The sequence below is a fragment of the Pongo abelii genome, chromosome 14 (assembly GCF_028885655.2).
Source record: "Pongo abelii isolate AG06213 chromosome 14, NHGRI_mPonAbe1-v2.0_pri, whole genome shotgun sequence".
NCBI lineage: Eukaryota > Metazoa > Chordata > Mammalia > Primates > Hominidae > Pongo > Pongo abelii.
The window spans coordinates 114,459,686-114,482,012 of NC_071999.2; the positions used below are offsets into that span (position 1 = coordinate 114,459,686).

General features: G+C 34.7%; 2 protein-coding genes across 4 annotated transcripts in view; both read left to right on the plus strand.

The window, feature by feature from the left end:
• TNFSF13B (TNF superfamily member 13b) overlaps nt 1-22,327 on the plus strand; it is a 99,050-nt gene that overhangs the window by 9,170 nt on the left and 67,553 nt on the right. For 2 of the 3 annotated variants that reach the window (XM_054529214.2, XM_054529216.2), the window contains exon 1: nt 7,926-16,462. The exons of the other annotated variant lie outside the window; for it this stretch is intronic. The gene's annotated coding sequence lies outside the window, so the exon portion shown is untranslated. Of the gene's footprint in view, nt 1-7,925; nt 16,463-22,327 lie in introns of those variants that run through there. 3 annotated transcript variants of the gene reach the window in all.
• Nucleotides 1,563-6,608, plus strand: ABHD13 (abhydrolase domain containing 13). The gene has a single exon (XM_024230901.3). The coding sequence runs from the start codon at nt 1,563-1,565 to the stop codon at nt 2,574-2,576; it is 1,014 nt and encodes a 337-aa protein (XP_024086669.1). The 3' UTR covers nt 2,577-6,608.

Genomic DNA, 22,327 nt, shown 5'->3' on the forward strand with positions numbered 1-22,327 from the left:
ATAAAGTTAACATGTCTGTAACATTTATGAATGATCTCATTATTAATCTTACTTGATACTAATGACCAGCCTCATAGGTAAGCATTTTAAAAACTCTCATTCTACTTAAAAAGGCAATTGAGACTGGAAATAGGTGATAAATAGTTATTCAGGGAGGATGTGATACTGTAATAAAACTTGCTACCACTGGGTGGCAGTGTTGATTTCTGGGAAATCAGAGAAAAATGTTGGTTTATGTTCAAAAAGGTTCAGTTCATTTGAATAATAATTCAAATGTAAAAGTCTATGTTTAGTAAAATAATAATAAAAAATCAAATTTGTTAAATCCAACTCATTATTTGTATAATCAATCTATAACCTCTTTATAGCAGTTTGGTTAGTGGGAAAGAAGGAAATGTAGTATTTTTAAAAGTTCAGTAAATAAGCATAAGTAGACGAATAGTACATAAGAAAATTTGTAACATATCTCAATTCTTTTGCCGTTTTAAGACAACATGTATAAACCTTTTGATAACAAAAAATTCTCTTTTAATAGTTTTTACTTTCTTTATATCAGGTACATATTTTAGTAATCTTTTTAAGAATTGTTCTCCAGTGAGTCATTTTACTTTATTTATCTCTGTTTCTCAGAGAACTTCTATGTATTTGTTTCACACTGAACTCTCAAGTATTTATTGCATTATCAATACATTTTAGCAATCTATTGACCCCAGAACGTGAAACTTCAATAAAGAGTATATAAAAGATACTGCCAATCTCATGACACTAGCAATATGATATTTATTTTTAATTACATATGAAAGATAAATCATTAATCATTTTCTTAAAACTAATACAATATTAGAATCTATTGTTTAAGCAAATTATTTAAGTTTAGTATTAAAACTTCGAGGTAGAGGGGGGATACTTTTATTCTTTCTTTCCCTAGTTGTTTTTTTATTTTGCTTTGTTTTGCCCAACTCCTTACCCTAGTTTCTTTAGTTTTTGCTACCGTATATGAAAAAGATTGACAAAGTATATTAGATTGGTCTTGCTGTGTTAGAATTTCTGAACTGCCTTTTCAGTACAGTTTGCCCTGGACATACATAACCTAACAGCAGATGTACCACGATCTCTAGAATCATGGTTGTTTGCCTCCCAGCTCATCTACATTGAGAACCAGATGATAGCCAGTCTACTTATGCCCCTGAGCTTCTGTTTTCTCATTAAAAAAAAAGACACTATTGCATCAAATTTTTTTGGGGTCAAATCAGTGAGAACATTTATATGAAGATAGCTGACAGTAAATAAGCACTTTAAAAATCAATTAATTTGAAGAATATTACTGTTTCATAAATATGACAGTGGAGGGATATGGTAGAAAGGAAACTGTTGAGAACAGAAAGGACAAGGGAAATTATAGCAGCTACTTTTGTGGATGGACTGTACCTATTACCATATTTAACAATTACATGTGGCCTAGTACCATAGTTTATTATATTATGGATTTTTTAAAAAATAGATAGATGTTGAATTATTGATATTCTCCCTCTCTCTCTCTAGGATACTTACAGAGAGCTACAATGGAAAAGTCCTGGATGCTGTGGAACTTTGTTGAAAGATGGCTAATAGCCTTGGCTTCATGGTCTTGGGCTCTCTGCCGTATTTCTCTTTTACCTTTAATAGTGACTTTTCATCTGTATGGAGGCATTATTTTACTTTTGTTAATATTCATATCAATAGCAGGTATTCTGTATAAATTCCAGGATGTATTGCTTTATTTTCCAGAACAGCCATCCTCTTCACGTCTTTATGTTCCCATGCCCACTGGCATTCCACATGAAAACATTTTCATCAGAACCAAAGATGGAATACGTCTGAATCTTATTTTGATACGATACACTGGAGACAATTCACCCTATTCCCCAACTATAATTTATTTTCATGGCAATGCAGGCAACATAGGTCACAGATTGCCAAATGCATTACTTATGTTGGTTAACCTCAAAGTTAACCTTTTGCTGGTTGATTATCGAGGATATGGAAAAAGTGAAGGAGAAGCAAGTGAAGAAGGACTCTACTTAGATTCTGAAGCTGTGTTAGACTACGTGATGACTAGACCTGACCTTGATAAAACAAAAATTTTTCTTTTTGGCCGTTCCTTGGGTGGAGCAGTGGCTATTCATTTGGCTTCTGAAAATTCACATAGGATTTCAGCCATTATGGTGGAGAACACATTTTTAAGCATACCACATATGGCCAGCACTTTATTTTCATTCTTTCCGATGCGTTACCTTCCTTTATGGTGCTACAAAAATAAATTTTTGTCCTACAGAAAAATCTCTCAGTGCAGAATGCCTTCTCTTTTCATCTCTGGACTCTCAGATCAATTAATTCCACCAGTAATGATGAAACAACTTTATGAACTCTCCCCATCTCGGACTAAGAGATTAGCCATTTTTCCAGATGGGACTCACAATGACACATGGCAGTGCCAAGGCTATTTCACTGCACTTGAACAGTTCATCAAAGAAGTCGTAAAGAGCCATTCTCCTGAAGAAATGGCAAAAACTTCATCTAATGTAACAATTATATAATGTTTCCCTTTTTGATTATTGCATTGTATTTTAATTTGTGCAGAATGATAAAGAATGTTCCTTTTAGAAGTATTTTCTGTCTGTACCTGTCTGAAGAGTGACATTAAACTTTGAAAGGACTTCACTGCTCCTTTATGATATTCCAAATAGTTTTTTACATTGGAAAAACTATAATTCTTGGGATTCTTTCATACATTTTCATCAAAACTTTCAGTGCGATTATGTATTCATATCTTTAGTTTAATATGTCAGTATAATAGATATTGTTCAAAAGTTTCTTGTTGCTAAAGTGGTGTAATCTGTTACACAGATGAATAGCTAGATGTGGAAAGAGATGTAAACAAGAAACCTTTGGGTATTATTTCTTAAGTAAATATTGGGACAATCATGGTAAGCAAACTTAGTTCTGTAACTGCATTTTTCACCTTAAAAGTTAAATGAAATGCATGATGGTATTTTATTCCTTGAATTATGCAATGCAACATTTTACATGTAAATAGCACTGGTCATATACTGATGTATATGGTTATCTGGGTTATATCTATTTTTATGTAAACTCTATTTTGTTTTTGGCAAGAAGTGAAATTGAGACTTATGTGCAGGTTGCCATTGAATTTTGCTCTGGTGAATGCTGAGATCCAGCTTTTTCTTACAAATAAATGGGACCCTGTTTTCCAATATAAATGTACCATGTTTTTGTTAGGTACAGTCTGGATCATGGCATGTAGAAATAGAAATTTAGAATTTTACTGCAGCTTCGATGTGCATATTTGAACTTTTTAACATTTGTAACTTTGGTGGCAAAGAGAATTTTAGCTTCTATCGATTTTGTAAGTCTTCAGCTGAACCACTAATAGCAGTCATAGTGAAGATTAGCACTACTTAGAATTAAATTAGGAAGTCTTTTATCATTACAGGATTGTACATACTACTTTATAAAAATTCTCACATTTGATTTTAAATCCCAGTACCTAGTTATATCTAACTTATCAAAGGCAAGATATCATTTATTGGACTTCTTGAAAATAAAAGTTACAAAATCCAACAACAACAACAAAAAACCAATGTTCTTGGTTTTAATGTTCCAGTTGCTGTGAAATAGAACTCCTACAATCAAAAGACAGTTTTAGGAAGTCTTATTTATTGATTTTAAAAGTTTTACATGTAGGAGTGTGGGAATGAAGGAATTCTGGAGCTTTTTGACACAAAACCTCTTACCACATTTAGCAATTAAATGGCTATAGGTGGGAAGTAGGATTTAGATGTATAGAAAAGTAAGAAAATCTTACTTAGAAAAAAGCCCCTTGAAACTTGCAGGATTTACCTTAATAAAAATACACACTATGAGTCATAATTGTGCCAAGTTGTTTCATGCAGTCCTCAAAAATTAGATGTAATTGAGCTTTGTGTAATATTATGTCAGCTTTAACATATAATATTTTGAATATTTTAGCTATATTTAGTGGCTTTCTGCAAGCAACTAGAACAGAGAAATAATGGGTCAATAATCTTGACCTCAATTTAAAACTTTCAGTGGAGATAGGGCTAGAAATACTTTTGCCAAATAGCATTCTTATTCACTTTATGCCAGTATTTAGAAAAAATAAATTATAGCAAGTATGATTTCTAAGAATAATGTTTTTCTATAAATTACTGATTGTAAAAAGTCTTGCTTTTTAAAACAAGTTGGTAATGCATATCATGGAAGGCATATTTTGTATGTATAAATTCACCACAATTAAAGACTATTCTTGTCAGTCCTTGCTATGTAGAATGACTATTCTAAATATTAATGTATTAAAAAGAAAATACAACAAAATGTATATTTAGACACGAGCTTACATGGCATACCTTATATTTGTATCATTCTTTAAAGTTTACAAAAAAACACCTTATGTTTTTATGTAATCAGTCATTACACTATGGAGAAATTTATCAGCTTTAGTTCTAAATATGCTGATGAAGTATAAAAGCTATTTCTTCATCAGTATTTTGCTTTTATGCTGCTTTTTCTTTTTGATACTCCAGGTTTATAAACTATCTTTTTAAATTTTAAGCTAGGACTTCAAAAATTGTAGAGAACTTGTTTTCCGTCCCCTTCTTTCATTCTCTTAGGGTTAAGGAGCCTTTCTTTCTGCAGCTAAGGGCACAGGCTGTGCCTAGGGCTATACCACCACTAGCATCTGTATTTGAGACTGTTTCCTTAGATGGGTAAGAGGTGGAGAACAAACTTAGTGTCAGGGGTCCATGAAGACCATGGCATCATTTTTGAAAATATTTCTAGTTTTGTAGCCAAAGCAATTGGTTTTAGTAAAATGAGACTTCTACAGGAGTCACTCCTTCACTGTGGACCCATTGCTTAGTGGGAATGGAAGTATATGTATCTATCTTGTGTATTAACTTCTGACTTATTTATACAAGAGCAGCTATAGGAGTTTACAAAAGAACTTTAAGTTATTAAGTTACTATAAATTTGGCGATCCTAGAGTGATCTTAAATATGGCAAGATACAGCTCATTTAGAATAAAATCTCACATCCATTATTTTAAAAGGAATGATTGGGGGGAAAAACTGGTGAAAAATATAAAAAGGACCCTAAAAAGAACTCTGCAAAATAAGAGAAGAAATAATTTGTGACAGGTAATATAATACCATTAGGATAGAAACAAGAAGAAAGGAAAGTGTGACACAGTTTTTAAATTTAGATATAGAAAATAATGAATTAATGAGATTGGTGAAAGGAAATCGTGCAAAACATTTGAATGCAAAGCATTTCTAACAAAAAGTGACTGGAGCACTTGCCATTGCAACTACCCTGTTTTTGCAGTTATGTTTTTGACTGTTAAAATGGATATTTTCATAAAAATGGTGTTCTGAATTTTGCTACAGGGCTGCTTAAATTTATGATTACCTGTAGACACTTGATAATTACATAGATTACAGCTTTGGTAATATGTCACTGGAGTAATTACGCTGTAATACCTGTTGAGAATTCATACCATCTGATGCTTATATATTAATTTCTTATGTTTGTAAGATTTGGCTTTGTGGGAATAGGTGTGGGGAAATTAAAGGGTGAAGGCCATGTTTCATTTTTTATAAATTACCTTTCAAGCTCAGATAGCTTAAGAGCAGTTTATATTAAGGAGACCCTTTTCTCCTTGAGGATAGGGATAGGTAAGGTAAACTTGTAAAAAGAATGTCACAAGTCACTTTTTAATTAAGTCATGATTGAGATACTGAAATCTTCCACTTATTCTTCTCTCCCATTTTTCTATTATGTTTGATAATTATATGTATTTTTAAAAACTGTGAGAGGAAAAATTAGTCATAAATAACCCTTTTGGATTATCCACTTAAATTTATGTATTTTCATATTACTCAGGTAAAGATGGAAATGACAGAGCACAGACATTTATTTTTTAAATTGATAGGGTAGAAAATGAAATGTACTTCTGTTTATTCTTAATACTATGTATATATATATATATACACACATCGTTTTAGCAAATTGGAAATAATATATTCATTTGTATGGCAAGATAAATGCAGTCATCTTAATACTAGTCTATACATTTTTGCCAAATGGCGCAAATATACCTCCATTTATATTTTGTATCTTAAAATGTAGTTTAAAAATAGGACTATGTATGAGACACTTTTTTACAAAAAGTGCCATATATACATATGTAACAGGTGAGTGTGTGTTTAACATAATTTATAATGATTTCCGTCAGTACAGCGTATATGGAAAATTCAAGTTGTTTTTAACATATTCAAGTATGTTCAGTATGAAATAAGTTAATCCCATTTCATAATGTAAATCATATTTTTGTTATTTGCCATATTTTATTTGAAGTGATAAAATTTTATAACTCCAATTTGAATGTCATAGTACATTGTGTGCTAACCATGGCAAGCAAACATTTACATTTGTTTTTTACAATAAATTTCTTTTAAAATATACTTTCTATTTTTCTGTACTGACATATGCAATAAATTGGTACATTAAAAATTTGATTAATGTCTTCAGATAGTTTGTATTCAGTCTTTTTTTAAAAATTGTTAATCTAGAATTTTATGGTAGGACATTAAAGTTTCCTCAATGGTTATGTAAAATTCCTGAATTTGCACTGAAATTAATGAATTTATTCTAGTAATGGTGTGGATAAAAAATAGAAGTTAGATTTATATTTCCTTCCCCGGAGAGTATTATCCTCTTACATACATTTAATTTAGGCTAATATTAAAACTATACATAAACCATTGGTGAATGACTAATCCCTAATGCATTTCTTTAGTTAATTGAATCTAGGAATGAATACATTTTAACTTCATAATTATGTTGCCTTCAGATTTCATAAAATGCTTTTTTTAAAAAATTCTGCTTTTTTTCCCCTCTTGTTTGTATTTTAGTTAATGGTTTTTAATGATAAAAAAATGGCCTGATACTAACTCAGCCTTTAGGGGCCTGTACCTTGCTTTTCCTAACAAGAAATGTGCATGCTTGAGTATGTCAGAATGAGTTGGATAATAGGAAGTGTATGATGAATCTTAAATGGTCCCCTGAAAGGGAAGATGAAGAATTCACGTATTGAAGTCCATCTTTGTATGGGCAGATCTGGTGGGAGCTAGGGTCTCTCATGTACTACCCTGAAAGATCGCCAACTTGAATCCCAGGGTGAAGTCGTTTTTAGATTACTGTTTCTTACATTTGAAAGATAAGTTTTTTCACATTCCCATTTCACTCTCCAACTCTTTCATTACATTCTGTTACATACTAAAAAGCATGAACAATTAGATCTGGCTAGAGACTATAACTCCTATCTTACTAAGGGGAGAGGAAGGTAAAGAAATTTTTTGAGTATCTTCAAATATAAGGCCCAGGTGTTGAATGTGTTAATGTCATTGAATCTTCACAACAAATCTTAGAGTGATTTGTAGTCCCATTTTGTAAGAAATAGGCTCGGAGTGGTTCAGTAACATGCTCAAGGTTACCTAGAGTGAACCAAGATGTCAATCCAGGTCTCTAATTCTAAATCGAGGACAGCTATTCATTTGCCAATTTACCCAAACAATTTGAAAATTTTGTTCATGTTGGAATAGATTAGAAATGTTGAAATGGGTTACAAGTTGATCAGTTATTCAGGAATCCGAAAGAATTGGCTGTGAACTGAAATAAGTATTATACAGTAAAGTACATGTTTTCAAAGTCATTAAATGCGTGTTTCTGTAGGAAAGTCTAGATGTTAGTCTCATAAGAGTTACCCTCTCAAAAAACCTTGGAGTCATCTTTTTATTCCTGATATTTTGAAACACATCTTGCTGTTTTTCCAATAAGATTTATTTTCCCAACATTTCCACTACTACCATACTAGTCCCTGACATTATTTCATAGTAGTCAACATTTTTATTGGGTGATTTTTGTGTTCAAAGTATTGTTCTGACTCCTTTATGTCGTTTATTCTTAATAACTGAATATGAACTGGATCATTGCCCCATTCTTTCTAACTTACCAGAAAAACTCCTTATCATTCCTTATCCAGTGGTTTTCAGTGGCTGCATTTCTCAGTAGATCAAAGTCAGGGTCTCATTCTATAGGGTCCTTTACAAACTAAACCTTGTAAAAGGTATCTGTTCTTTCTCTTTCTTGAATCAAACTTACTCCTCTTCTGTGCATTTATTTATATCTGGTGCTTTAACCTCTAGATCCAGTGCCTCCCTCCCACCTCTCTAGGCCCCTGAGTCCCTGACCAAATTTATGGTAGCTCTACCAATAGCTTTTTTTGTTTTCTTTTTCTGAACACCCATTGCACTCAAAGCATTTTGTATTTTGATACTTGATTATATTCAATTCATTTCTTTATAATATATTGTCTTTTGATCTGACAGGAATGTCATGTGATTCCTGTCTTACATGGCACGTGGCACAGTGCTGAGCGTGTTGTAGTACTAAATACATTTTCTGTATAGAATGTGCACACTGAGTATAAAGTTTGTCCAAACCTCCCTCTTTAAGAAGAAAAGCACGAAGGCCATTACTTTAATACTTTACATTTCTTAAAAGTTTAGACCTAAAATAGCAACAAACCTGGAAGTTACACACACCCTAAAGCAATAATTAAAGTGGAAACATTGGAAGTTACCCGTGTAATTACATCAGTCTGCAGAAAATAATGGGGGCAATAGTTGTGCAGGTTGTATGTTCCTTGAGGGCTCCTTCTTAAGCAGAGCAGAAGAGCCTGGTAACAGTAAGCTCAGGGAGGAGAGGAGCAAAGAGTACAGATGGTGGATGTGAAACAGAGATCAGTGGAGATCAACAAGTGTGGCAGTATCAAGTAGATCTGGTGTTGGATGAGACAGGAAGAACCAGAAAGTCAGGTGGGCACTTTAGTGGAAGGGCAAAGAAGCCCTTGTCATGGGACATCCAGTTGGGGAGATAGTGACTACTGTCCCAGTTTTTATTTCTTTCTGTCCTTTTTTTTTTTTTTTTTTGAGAGGGAGTCTCACTCTGTGGCCCAGGCTGGAGTGCAGTGGCGGGATCTCCACTCACTGCAAGCTCCGCCTTCCGGGTTCACGCCATTCTGCCTCAGCCTTCCCAGTAGCTGGGACAGGCTAATTTTTTGTATTTTTAGTAGAGACGCGGTTTCACCATGTTAGCCAGGATGGCTCGATCTCCTGACCTCGTGATCGCCCGTCTCGGCCTCTCAAAGTGCTAGGATTACAGGCATGAGCCACCACGCCCGGCCTCTTTTAACCCTGTACCCATGGTTCCTTTGTTAAAAATTATCATCACCATTATTTTTTAAACAAATGACACAGACACTTGAATTAATGTGACACTGGCATTTTTCTTAGCCTTTTGTTCCAGAGCATATTTCTTGAGGTATAAGTGAGTTCCAGGCTCCTCTATGCAAAGAGCATGCATGTCTCAAAACAGGACAGACTGCATTAGGGAGGGTGTGGGAAGGGCAAAATCTCTGGAGACAGTAAATGTTATGGACTATTTATGCTCTCCCAAAATTCATGTGTGAGAACCTAATCCCCAAAGCAATGGTTATTAGGAGGTGGGGATTTGTGGGGCAGTGACCTTATGAGTGTGGAGGGATGAGGGCCCTCATGAAAGGAAGAGAGCTACTCCTACCTCTCTCTGCCATGTGAGGATACAAGGAGATAGCTGTCTACCAACCAGGAAGAGAGCCCTTACCAGATGTGGGGTCTGCCAGCACCTTGATCTGGGACTTTCTAGCTTCCAGAAATGTGAGAAATAAATTTCTGTTTAAGCCATTTAGTCTGTGATACTTGTTACAGCAGCCCAAAGTGAGTAAGACAAGAAACAATTCTAATTCTTTCTTAAAAGTGGCCCTGGAGATGAATGAGAGCTGATTTAATAGTTTTTCTTCTTTTTATTTTATTTTATTATTATTATACTTTAAGTTTTAGGGTACATGTGCACAATGTGCAGCTTAGTTACATATGTATACATGTGCCATGCTGGTGTGCTGCACCCATCAACTCGTCATTTAACATTAGGTATATCTCCTAATGCTATCCCTCCCCCCTCCTCCCACCCCACAAGAGTCCCCAGAGTGTGATGTTCCCCTTCCTGTGTCCATGTGTTCTCATTGTTCAATTCCCACCTATGAGTGAAAATATGCGGTGTTTGGTTTTTTGTTCTTGCGATAGTTTACTGAGAATGATGATTTCCAATTTCATCCATGTCCCTACAAAGGACATGAACTCATCATTTTTTATGGCTGCATAGTATTCCGTGGTGTATATGTGCCACATTTTCTTAATCCAGTCTATCATTGTTGGACATTTGGGTTGGTTCCAAGTCTTTGCTATTGTGAATAGAGCCACAATAAACATACGTGTGCATGTGTCTTTATAGCAGCATGATTTATAGTCCTTTGGGTATATACCCAGTAATGGGATGGCTGGGTCAAATGGTATTTCTAGTTCTAGATCCCTGAGGAATCGCCACACTGACTTCCACATGATTGAACTAGTTTACAGTCCCACCAACAGTGGAAAAGTGTTCCTATTTCTCCACATCTCTCCAGCACCTGTTGTTTCCTGACTTTTGAATGATTGCCATTCTAACTGGTGTGAGATGGTATCTCATTGTGGTTTTGATTTGCATTTCTCTAATGGCCAGTGATGGTGAGCATTTTTTCATGTGTTTTTTGGCTGCATAAATGTCTTCTTTTGAGAAGTGTCTGTTCATATCCTTTGCCCACTTTTTGATGGGGTTGTTTGTTTTTTTCTTGTAAATTTGTCTGAGTTCATTGTAGATTCTGGATATTAGCCCTTTGTCAGATGAGTAGGTTACGAAAATTTTCTCCCATTCTGTAGGTTGCCTGTTCACTCTGATGGTAGTTTCTTTTGCTGTGCAGAAGCTCTTTAGTTTAATTAGATCCCATTTGTCCATTTTGGCTTTTGTGGCCATTGCTTTTGGTGTTTTAGACATGAAGTCCTTGCCCATGCCTATGTCCTGAATGGTAATGCCTAGGTTTTCTTCTAGGGTTTTTATGGTTTTAGGCCTAACGTTTAAGTCTTTAACCCATCTTGAATTAATTTTTGTATAAGGTGTAAGGAAGGGATCCAGTTTCAGCTTTCTACATATGGCTAGCCAGTTTTCCCAGCACCATTTATTAAATAGGGAATCCTTTCCCCATGGCTTGTTTTTGTCAGGTTTGTCAAAGATCAGATATTTGTAGTTATGCGGCATTATTTCTGAGAGCTCTGTTCTGTTCCATTGGTCTATATCTCTGTTTTGGTACCAGTACCATGCTGTTTTGGTTACTGTAGCCTTGAAGTATAGTTTGAAGTCAGGTAGCGTGATGCCTCCAGCTTTGTTCTTTTGGCTTAGGATTGACTTGGCGATGCAGGCTCTTTTTTGGTTCCATGTGAACTTTAAAGTAGTTTTTTCCAATTCTGTGAAGAAAGTCATTGGTAGCTTGATGGGGATGGCATTGAATGTATAAATTACCTTGGGCAGTATGGCCATTTTCACGATATTGATTCTTCCTACCCATGAGCATGGAATGTTCTTCCATTTCTTTGTGTCCTCTTTTATTTCATTGAGCAGTGGTTTGTAGTTCTCCTTGAAGAGGTCCTTCACGTCCCTTGTAAGTTGGATTCCTAGGTATTTTATTCTCTTTGAAGCAATTGTGAATGGGAGTTCACTCATGATTTGGCTCTCTGTTTGTCTGTTATTGGTGTATAAGAATGCTTGTGATTTTTGTACATTGATTTTGTATCCTGAGACTTTGCTGAAGTTGCTTATCAGCTTAAGGAGATTTTGGGCTGAGACAATGGAGTTTTCTAGATATGCAATCATGTCATCTGCAAACAGGGACAATTTGATTTCCTCTTTTCCTAATTGAATACCCTTTATTTCCTTCTCCTGCCTAATTGCCCTGGCCAGAACTTCCAACACTATGTTGAATAGGAGTGGTGAGAGAGGGCATCCCTGTCTTGTGCCAGTTTTCAAAGGGAATGCTTCCAGTTTTTGCCCATTCAGTATGATATTAGCTGTGGGTTTGTCATAGATAGCTCTTATTATTTTGAGATACGTCCCATCAATACCTAATTTCTTGAGAGTTTTTAGCATGAAGAGTTGTTGAATTTTGTCAAAGGCCTTTTCTGCATCTATTGAGATAATCATGTGGTTCTTGTCTTTGGTTCTGTTTATATGATTTAATAGTTTTTCAAACCTGCCATCTCTCCAGTCTATTACTGTATTTCACCATTACCTGTATTTGGATATCCTGCCATTAGTCATTAACTAGTCATTAACACCTTGAGTTATAGACACACAGACACCAAGTATAGAGTTTCACCCAATGGATTACCAATTTTGTGAAGGTGGGCACAATACTCTCTCCTCCATGGAAAGACCAATGCCTTTGACGCATAGCTGACATTCAATAAACATTTAATGAATGAAAAAATTCCTGGCATACAGAAAATATTTCACTACATAATGATATTGATGGAAATATATAAATATTTAAATACATTTGCACTCCAAAGTCACTTTCTGCACGAGTGGAAAGCTCTAGAACTTTCAGTAGTCTCCATTTGCATCGCTGTGCACCCCACAAGCTTGTAAAGGCTGCAGTATGCAGTTGGATTAATCTGGGTATTAAACTCAAGGTAATCGTAAAGGTGATAACGCAGTACAAGGTGATGGTTACACTTATCATTAAAACACAAACGTAATTAAAACAATCATGTTAATAATTAAAATGCAATCATTAAAGGTTGGTTTACATGACATTTTGTTTATTGGAATACAAGGTAGTTGGGGTAGGTGGCCAAAATAATGTTTTATGCTGTTTCTCACTTAAAAGAAAAACAATAGAAGCCTTTTTTGAAGGGAAGGAGAATTTAAATTTTTCCATGTGCAAATTTTACCTTATATTTGGAATATATATGTTTAATAACAATGATTTGTGTTCCATTTTATAAGGGGAGTCGCTAATCTAAAACATAAACCATTTTTGTTCTAATAGTGCAATTTATTTCCCTTATTAGAATCATTATTTATGCTTAGAGCCTCAAATTCAACAAAACATATTAATGAATAATTCATTGCCTTCTAATTCTTATTTATGTGAGTAAAACTGGAAGAGAGAAAAGGCAAATCATGGAGAATTTTTCAGAAGAAGGTCATGTAGCGAAATGTGCTATCTCCTACTCAGAGATGGAGAAAATGCAAGGGAGTGGGAATACTGGAATGTGAGAAAAATGTAGGCTTAGATTACAATGTAGCTCAGAAAACAGCACACTTTTTGATCTGCCTTGGGATTAAACAGTACTATAGCATTTTGTTAAATTTCCCTTTCTGCTTGAACCTCTCACTTCTTCCTCTGGAGATATTAGTAGTCCTTCAATCTGGTCCCTATTTATTTTTTTCTCCATTCACATTTTTTATTGTTGTTACTGTTTTTAATAATCACAAACTTACAGAAAGTTGGAAGTACAGTAAAAGAATTATTTTTAAATCATTTTGAAAATAAGTTCCTGAACTAATGCACCATCACCTGTGAATATTTCCATGTGTATTTACTAAAAATATTCTACACATTCACAATGCAACCATTACAATCAAGAAATTAACAAATAATTTCTTGATCCCTTTCTAAGATCCCTTTCAAGTCTTGCTAATTATCTCTATAATGTCCTTTATATTAAAAGGATTGAGTTTCAAACCACAAGTTGCATTTAGTTATGAAATCTCTTTAGTTTCTATATTGGCTGTATAATGGCTCCAAAGTTAGCTGGTTCTAATCCCTGGAATCTGTATGTTACCTTGTAAGGAAAAAGATTTTGCAGATGTGATTAAATTAAGGTTCTTGACTTGGGAAGATTATCCTGGACTATCTGGGTAGGCTCTTAATCCAACCATAACTGCCATAAGAGAGAGGCAGAGGGAGATCTGACACAGAGAGGAGAAGGATATGTGAAGATGGAGGTGGAGACTGCAGTGGTGAGACCATGAGACAAGGAAGCCGAGGAACACCAGCAGCCACAGAAACTAGAAGCAAGGAAAGACTCCTCCCCAGAAGCCTTTGGAAGGGGGGGTCCTGCTGGTGCTTAATTTCAGACTTGTGGCCTCCAGAATGACCAGAGAATGAATCCCCATTGTTTTAATCTTCCAAGATTGTGGTAATTTATTACGGCTTTCATAGGGAGATAATACAGACTTTGGTAGAGGAAATGGGGAAATAGCTTCGGAGTCAGTGAATAGAGCTAGAAGAATTTTGAGAAATGTACTACGAAAAGTGTAGATTGCCTTAAAGAGACTGTTGGTAGAAATGTGGACATTAACTGGGCTTCTGGTATGGATTCAGAAAGAAGTAAGGGACATGGTAGGAGTGCCTCGATCATCAGCATTTTGGAGAAAGCTGAGGCCTATAGTCCGTCCGGTAACATTACATGGTTCCTTTGAATGTCACTGGACTCTTTCACCAAAGGTGCTGCGCTTCTTAGGTCCAGTAAGAGGAAGACAAGCTGAATATTAGATTAGATTAGAATTACCTTGTAAGATGTCAACAAGTATACTTTACACAGAGGAACCCTGAAATTAAAGAGCCTGCAATCTAATCTTCACTGTTCCACATATAAAATGAGAAATTTAAATAGAATATGTGGTGAAGGAGGCTTATATTTTCCTCCTCCTTTTCGGATTGTCAAAATAGTGACGCGGTTAACAATTTAAAGTCAAACTATATAAAATGTTTATTTTTTGCCTACAAATGTGATTTATATTTCTATCAAATGTCACAGTTTTCTCATAAAAAGTCTCATTTTATTTAATGAGCTTGTAAATATGATTGAACTGCTATTGAAAGTGATTCTTTCTTCTATAATTTAAGAAGTTGTGTGACCTTGGGATGATATTTCACCTTTCAGGGCCTTGTGAAAAGTGGGTGTTTGGCTCAGTTGGTTCCAGTGGCTGCGTCTAGCAAGGACTTTCTTTTTTTTTTTTTTTTTTGAGGCGGAGTCTCGCTCTGTCCCCCAGGCTGGAGTGCAGTGGCGCAATCTCAGCTCACTGCAAGCTCCGCCTCCCGGGTTCACGTCATTCTCCTGCCTCAGCCTCCCTAGTAGCTGGGACTACAGGCGCCTGCCACCTTGCCCAGCTAATTTTTTGTATTTTAGTACAGACGGGGTTTCACTATGTTAGCCAGGATGGTCTCGATCTCCTGACCTCATGATCTGCCCACCTCGGCCTCCCAAAGTGTTGGGATTACAGGCATGAGCCACCATGCCCGGCCTAGCAAGGGCTTTCTATGATTCCGAGTATATAGAAATCAAAAGCTATTTTAGATTCCCATAAGGTTGGTCAAAAGTATAGGATGTCTTCTTTAAAATACATGAATTTACTTTGAATAAGAATGCTCATTGTAGTACATTATGGATAAATGCAAATTCAACTTTTGTTTACCTGGTTCTTTATCCAGTCATAAGGAAAAAAAAGACAATTTGTCAGCAATGTTTAAATGTATGTGTCTTGGATCAATTTAAATGCTGTAGATACTCTGGTTTTACAGTCATATTCTAGAGCAAAGTAAACACTTGGAAGATGGCTATGGCATGGGATAATTTCCTTTTTGTAAAAACAGTTTTTACATCAAACGGTTTTACATCAAACTGTCTCTGTCTCATCAGAGAAGTATCAAAAGAGATAGAAATTATTTTAAATAATGAACTAACTGGAAATTCTGATGTTGAAAGGCACAATCACAGAAATGAAAAATTCACTAAACAGGCTTAACAGCAGAATCAAACTGGCAGAAGTAATCAGCAAACTTGAATATTGACTTCATAAAGTTTATATAAACTTGATCAAGACTAGGCAATCTGAAACACAGAGAGCAAAGAAGAATGAAGAAAAATGAGCAGAGCCTGAAAGAACTGCACATAATGGTAGTGCCAGAAAGAGAGGAGAGAAAAGAGTGGAAAAAATATCCAAAGAATTAATGACCAAAAATTCCCCAAATTTGATAAAAAGCATCCATATATACACCCAAGATCAAGGAACTCCAAGTAGGATGAGCACAAAGTGATCCATACCTAGACACAACAAAGGAAAAATGCTGAAAAACAAGAGAGAAAATATTGAACGCAGCAAGAGTAGAACAACTCATCATGTATAAGGAAATCCCCAATAAGATTAACAGCTGACCAATCTTCAGAACTGATTAGCAGAAGACAGAAAGTAGTGGTATTAAGAGAACTGTCAAACAAGATCTTATATTCAACAAAACTTTCAGAAATGAACATGAAACAAAATATTCCTAGAAACAAGAACATAATTTTTGTGAGAAGACCCACCTTGCGAGAAATACTAAAGGATGTCATTCACACTGAAAGTAAGTAATCATATATGGTAATTTGAATCCACACACAAAAAAACAAAAAGCACTGGTAAAGATAATTATGTAATTAGAAAAGACAGTATACATGCATATTTCTTCTCCTTTTCTTAAATTATGTAAATAACTTGCATAAAATATATATGCATAATTGTATTATTCAGTCTACAACAAATAAATATGTAATTTGATGATAAAAACAAAGGAAGTGGGTAGGAGCAAAGCTGCCATGGAATAATGAAATGACGTCAGATAGTAACTTGAATCCACAGGGAAAAAAAAATGGACCTAAAATGGTAAGTAAGAAGACCATCATAACAAACTCTATAAATATACTTGCTTTGCTTTTATCCCTAAGTCTCCTTAGTAAATATAAAATTGTATAAATAAAATTATAAGAATTTATGTTGGTTTGGGTTTTATAATACGCATAGATGTTTACATGTATAACAATATCATCAAAAAAGGAAAGAGGGAAGAGAGCTATGTAGAAGTTACATTTCTGTATCTCACTGGAATTAAGTTAGTATTAATTTGAAGTAGATTCTGATAAGCTATGATAAGTATGGTAAGTCTTAGAGAAACCAATAAGGAAATCACTTAAAAATATATTGTGAGGCCAGGTGTGGTAGCTCCTCTAGCCCTTTGAGAGGCTAAGGCAAGATGGTGAATTGAGGCCAGGAGTTTGAGAAAAACCTGGGCAATAGCAAGTCCCCATTTTCTACAAAAAAAAAAAAAATTAAAAATTGCTGGGTGTGGTGGTGTACACCTGTAGTCCAAGCTACTCAGGAGGCTGAAGCAAGAGGATGGCTTGCGCTCAGGAATTTAAGGCTGCAGTGAGCAATGATTGTGCCACTGCCCTCCAGCTTGGTCAACCCGGTTTAAAAGAAATATATGTGTATATTAATACAGTAAATATAGTGAAAAAATATATACATAGTGAAAAAATTATTAAAGGAATTAAATAATGCTATACTCAAAAACATTAATGCAAAGTAAAGCAGTAAAGGAGAAATAGAGAAAAGATATGAGACATATAGAAAACAAAAACTATAATGGCAGATATAAATATAACTATACCAAATGATAACATTAAATGCAAATGGATTACATAGTCCAATTTAAAGTCAGAGATTGCTGACAATCAATTAGGGTGGGCAGTCGGATTCAGCAATGTACTCTCTAGAGGACATACTTTATATTGAAAGATACAAATAGGTTTAAAGTAGAATAATGGTAAATGATATAACAAATGCAAACAGTAACTATAAGAAAACTTAAGTGGCTATACTTCTATCAGACACTGTGGTAGGATGACTGAATATTCCCCAGATGAGGTGGGGAGATTATGCTGGATTATCAAGTGAGCTTCATGTAGTAACAAGAGTCATTATGAGGGTATCAGGATGTCAAAGTGATAAGCTAGAGATATGACAACAGAAGCAAGAGATTGTAGAGATATGAGGAAGGGATTACAAACCAAGAAATGCAGGCAGTTACTAGAAGCTTAAAAAAGGCAAGTAAACTAATTCTCTCAGAGTTTGCAGGGGAAACAGCCTACGAACATCTTGAATTTAGCTCATGAAACTGATTTTTGATTTCTGACTTCAGACGAGTAAGAGAAGTAAGAGAAGGAATTGATATTTTAAGCCACAAAATCTTAAAAAATTTGTTATAGTACCAATATAAAATTAAGACAGGCAGGATAGATCGTAAAAATAAAATATTACCAAAGATAAGGAGGGTTATTTTATATTGATAAAGGGTCAATCCATCAGAAAGATATAACAATTGTAAACGTATGTACACCTAACCATAGAGCCCTATAATACACACTAGAAAAACTGACAAAAGTGAAAGAAAAAAATAGACAATTCAACATGTCATAGACTTCAGTACTACACATTCAATAATGGATAGAACAAATCAGCAGAAGACCAACAAGAAAATATAAAACTTATACAAACTATAAACTGAATAGACTTCACATACACAGATAAAATACTCTACACAAAAGCAGCAGAATACATATTCTTTTCAAGCGCACATGGAAGATCTTTCAGGATTCCATAGGCTAAGTTGTAAAACCAATCTTAGAAAATTTAAAAGGATAGAAATAACAAAGCATATTCACCAAGCAGAATGGGCTGAAACTAGAATTCAATGACAGAAAGAAATTTGAGAAACTTGCAAATATGTTGAAATTCAAGAACACACTGCTAAATAACCAGTGGGTAAAAGAAGAAATCACAAAGAGAATTAGAAAATGCTTTAAGATAAATGAAAATAAATATACAACACACCAAAACTTAATATGTAGCTAAAAACAGGCATACAGCTTAGTGGGAAATTTATAAGTGTAAAATACTGTATTTTTTAAAAGTTCTTAAATTGATGGACCAATATTCCATCTTGAGACACTAAAAGAAGAGCAAATTGAACAAAAAGCAAGCAGATTAAAAATAATCAATATTAGTGTTGAAATTAATGAAATAAAGAATAGTAAAACAATAGATAAAAATCAGTGAAACAAAAAGTTGGTTCTTTGAAAAAGACCAATAAGGTTGAAGAGCCTTTTACTAGACTGATGAAACAAAAGAGAGAGAGAGAGAATTATGTTAATAACATCAGGAATGGAGGGGACATTACTGCTGAAATTAAAAGATTTAAAGAAATGTAGTAGTAATGACTTATCTGTGGGAGATATGTTCCAAAATCCCAAGTGGATGCTTGAAACCACAGATAATATTGACCTCTTCATATACTATATTTTTTCCTTATCATACATACCTGTGATAGATTTATCAATTTGGCTCAGCACGAGATTAACAATAACTAATAAAAACAGAATAATTATAGAAATATACTGTAACAAAATGCAAATATAGTCTGTTTCTCTCTCTCTCTCAAAATATCTTATTGTACTGTACTTGCCTTTATTCTTGTGATAATGCAAGATGATGAGCTGCCTACCCACTGAGAGAAAATGAGGTGAATGACTTGTGTATTGTGGCATAGTGTTAGGCTACTACTGCTCCTCTGGTAATGCTAGAAGGACCATGTGCTTTGGGTTATCTCAGATCATTGAGCCACAACAATATCAATGGTTGGATGTCAGGATGATCTGATAGGCAAGACAGCTACTAATTGACTAATGTCAATTAGTATAATATGCATTATACTAATTATAATGTCAATTAGTATAATATGGGTATAATATGCAGCACAGGGGATGATTTATGTCCTGGGCAAGATGAAGCGGGATCGACTAGGGGTGATAACACACATTTGTAGTCCCAGCTACTGGGGAGGCTAAGGTTGGAGGATCACTTGAGCCCAATAGTTCAAGGCTGCAGTGAGTTATGATTGCACTACTGCACTCCAGTGAGACCCTGTCTCTATTAAAAAAAAAAAAAGTGAGGCAGGATGACATGAGATTTTGTCACACTACTTAGAATGGTGTGCAATTTAAAACTTATGAATTGTTTATTTCTGGTATTTTCTATTTAATATTTTTGGACTGCAGTTTACTGCAGGTAACTGGAACTATGGAAAGTGAAATGACAAATAAGGGCAGGACTGCTGTATCAACAATCAACAAATTAGATAATTTAGATCAAATGGGACAAAATTTATAGAAAGATACAAGCTCTCAAAACTGACTGAAGAAGAAATAAAAAATCAGAACAGACCTGAAACAAGTAAAGAGACTGAATAAATAATCAAAATCCATCCAACAAAGAAAATTCTAATTCCAGATCCTTCATTAGTGAATTGCTCCAAACCTTTAAAGAAGAATTAACAGCACTCCTACACAAACTCTTCCAAAAAATAAAAGATGAGTGAACATATTCCAAATTATTCTATGAGGTTAGTGTTACTCTGATACCAAACCCAGACAAAGAAATTACAAGACAGAAAACTAAAGATCAAGCTACTCATATAAATATAGGTACAAAATCCTCATAACATACCAGCCAACTGAATCCAGCAATATATAAAAGAATCAATTGCCATGACCAAGTGGCATTTATCACAGGAATGCAAAGATGGTTTAAAATCTAAGCATTAACTAATGAAATACACCATATGTTTTAGTCCACTCGGGCTCACATGACAAAATACCACAGACTGATTAGCTTAAAAAATAGACATTAATTTTCTCACAGTTCTGAAAGCTAAAAGTCCATGATCAAGTTGCCAACAAATTCAGTTTCTGGTGAGGGTCCTCCTCCTGACTTGTAGTTGATCACCTTCTCACTGTATTCTAACATGGCTTTTCCTCTGTGGAGAGAGAGAGAGAGAGACAGAGAGAGAGATATTGTCTCTTCTTCTTTGAAGCACACCAGTACTGTGGGTTTACAGCCCACCCTTATGCCTTCATTTAACCTTAATTACCTCCTTAAAGGCTCTATCTCCTTAAAACAAAACAAAACAAAACAAAAAACAGTTAAAAAACTAGGAATAGACAGGAACTGGCTCAATATCATAATAAGCATTTACAAAATACAGCCAACATCAGACCCAATGATGAAAGACTGAAATCTTCCCCCTAAGATCAGGAACAAGACAAGAATATATACTCTTGTCACTTCTAATTCGACATTTTACTAGAGGTTCTATTCAGGACAATTAGGAAAAATAAAATAACAAAGCATATAGACAAGAAAGGAGGAAGTAAAACTATATTAGCAGACCATATGATCTTGTACATAGAAAACCATAAAGAAATCCACTAAAAAACATTGGAACTATTATACATATTCAATAAGGATGCAGAGTTGAAGATCAAGATGGAACATTAATTTTATTTCTATATATTATTGATAAAAAATCTAATATGATGGGAAGTATTGAGGATTGATTTGTTTATGCCAAAAATGATGTACTGAAATTCTAATTTCTGGAACCTATGCATGTGACCATATATGGAACTAGGGTCTTTGAAAATATAATTAAAACGTAAGTTGAGATCCTGCTGAAGAAGGATGAGCTCTTAATTTGATATAACTGATGTCCTTATGAATAAGAGTAGAAGAGAAATGGATGCATATACACATAAAGAGCGGAACACCACAGGGAGTCACATAGACATGCACACACACACATACCCACACACGATTGCCATGTGACAATCGAGGCAGACACTGGAGTTGTGCAGCTTCAAGCCCAGGAACTCCAAACATTCCCACGAATCATTTAGAAACTACCAGTGAAAGTATGGCCCTGTTTACACCTTTATTTCAGACTTCTCTCATTTAGGACTGTGAGAGAATAAATTTCTGTGGTTTTAAGTCTCTCAGTTTTTGGTTATTATGGCAGCCCTAATACAGATAAGGGAAGACTGCTATACTCTCCAAAGATAGATCAATATGTTCCCCTATCAAAATCTAAGCTGGTGCTTTGTTTATTTTTCTAGAAATAGACAAGCTGATCCTAAAATTTATACGTGAATGCAAGGGACCCAGAATAGCCAGAATGATCTTAGAAAAGAAGAACAAAATTAGAGATCTTATCTATGCTTATTTTAAAACCTACTGCAAAGCTACAATAATCAAGACATACAGGCATAAGAATAGACATAAATCAATGGACTAGGGTTGAAATTCTATAAGCAAACATATATTTACATTCAATTGATATTTTGGCAAGAGTTCCAGGACACTTCAATGGGGAAAGGAAAGTCTTTGCAATAAATAGTGGTAATGTTAATATTCATGCAAAAGAATGAATCTGGATTTCTACATCACGCCATCCAAAAGATTGAATTAAAATGGAGCAAAGACCTAAATTTAAGAGGCAAAATGATGAAACTCTTTGAGGATAACATAGGCATCACTTTGTGACCTTGGATTAGACAAT

Excerpts from the sequence above, each read along its gene's own strand:
- ABHD13 (XM_024230901.3), top strand. The coding sequence starts at position 1,563 with ATGGAAAAGTCCTGGATGCTGTGGAACTTTGTTGAAAGATGGCTAATA.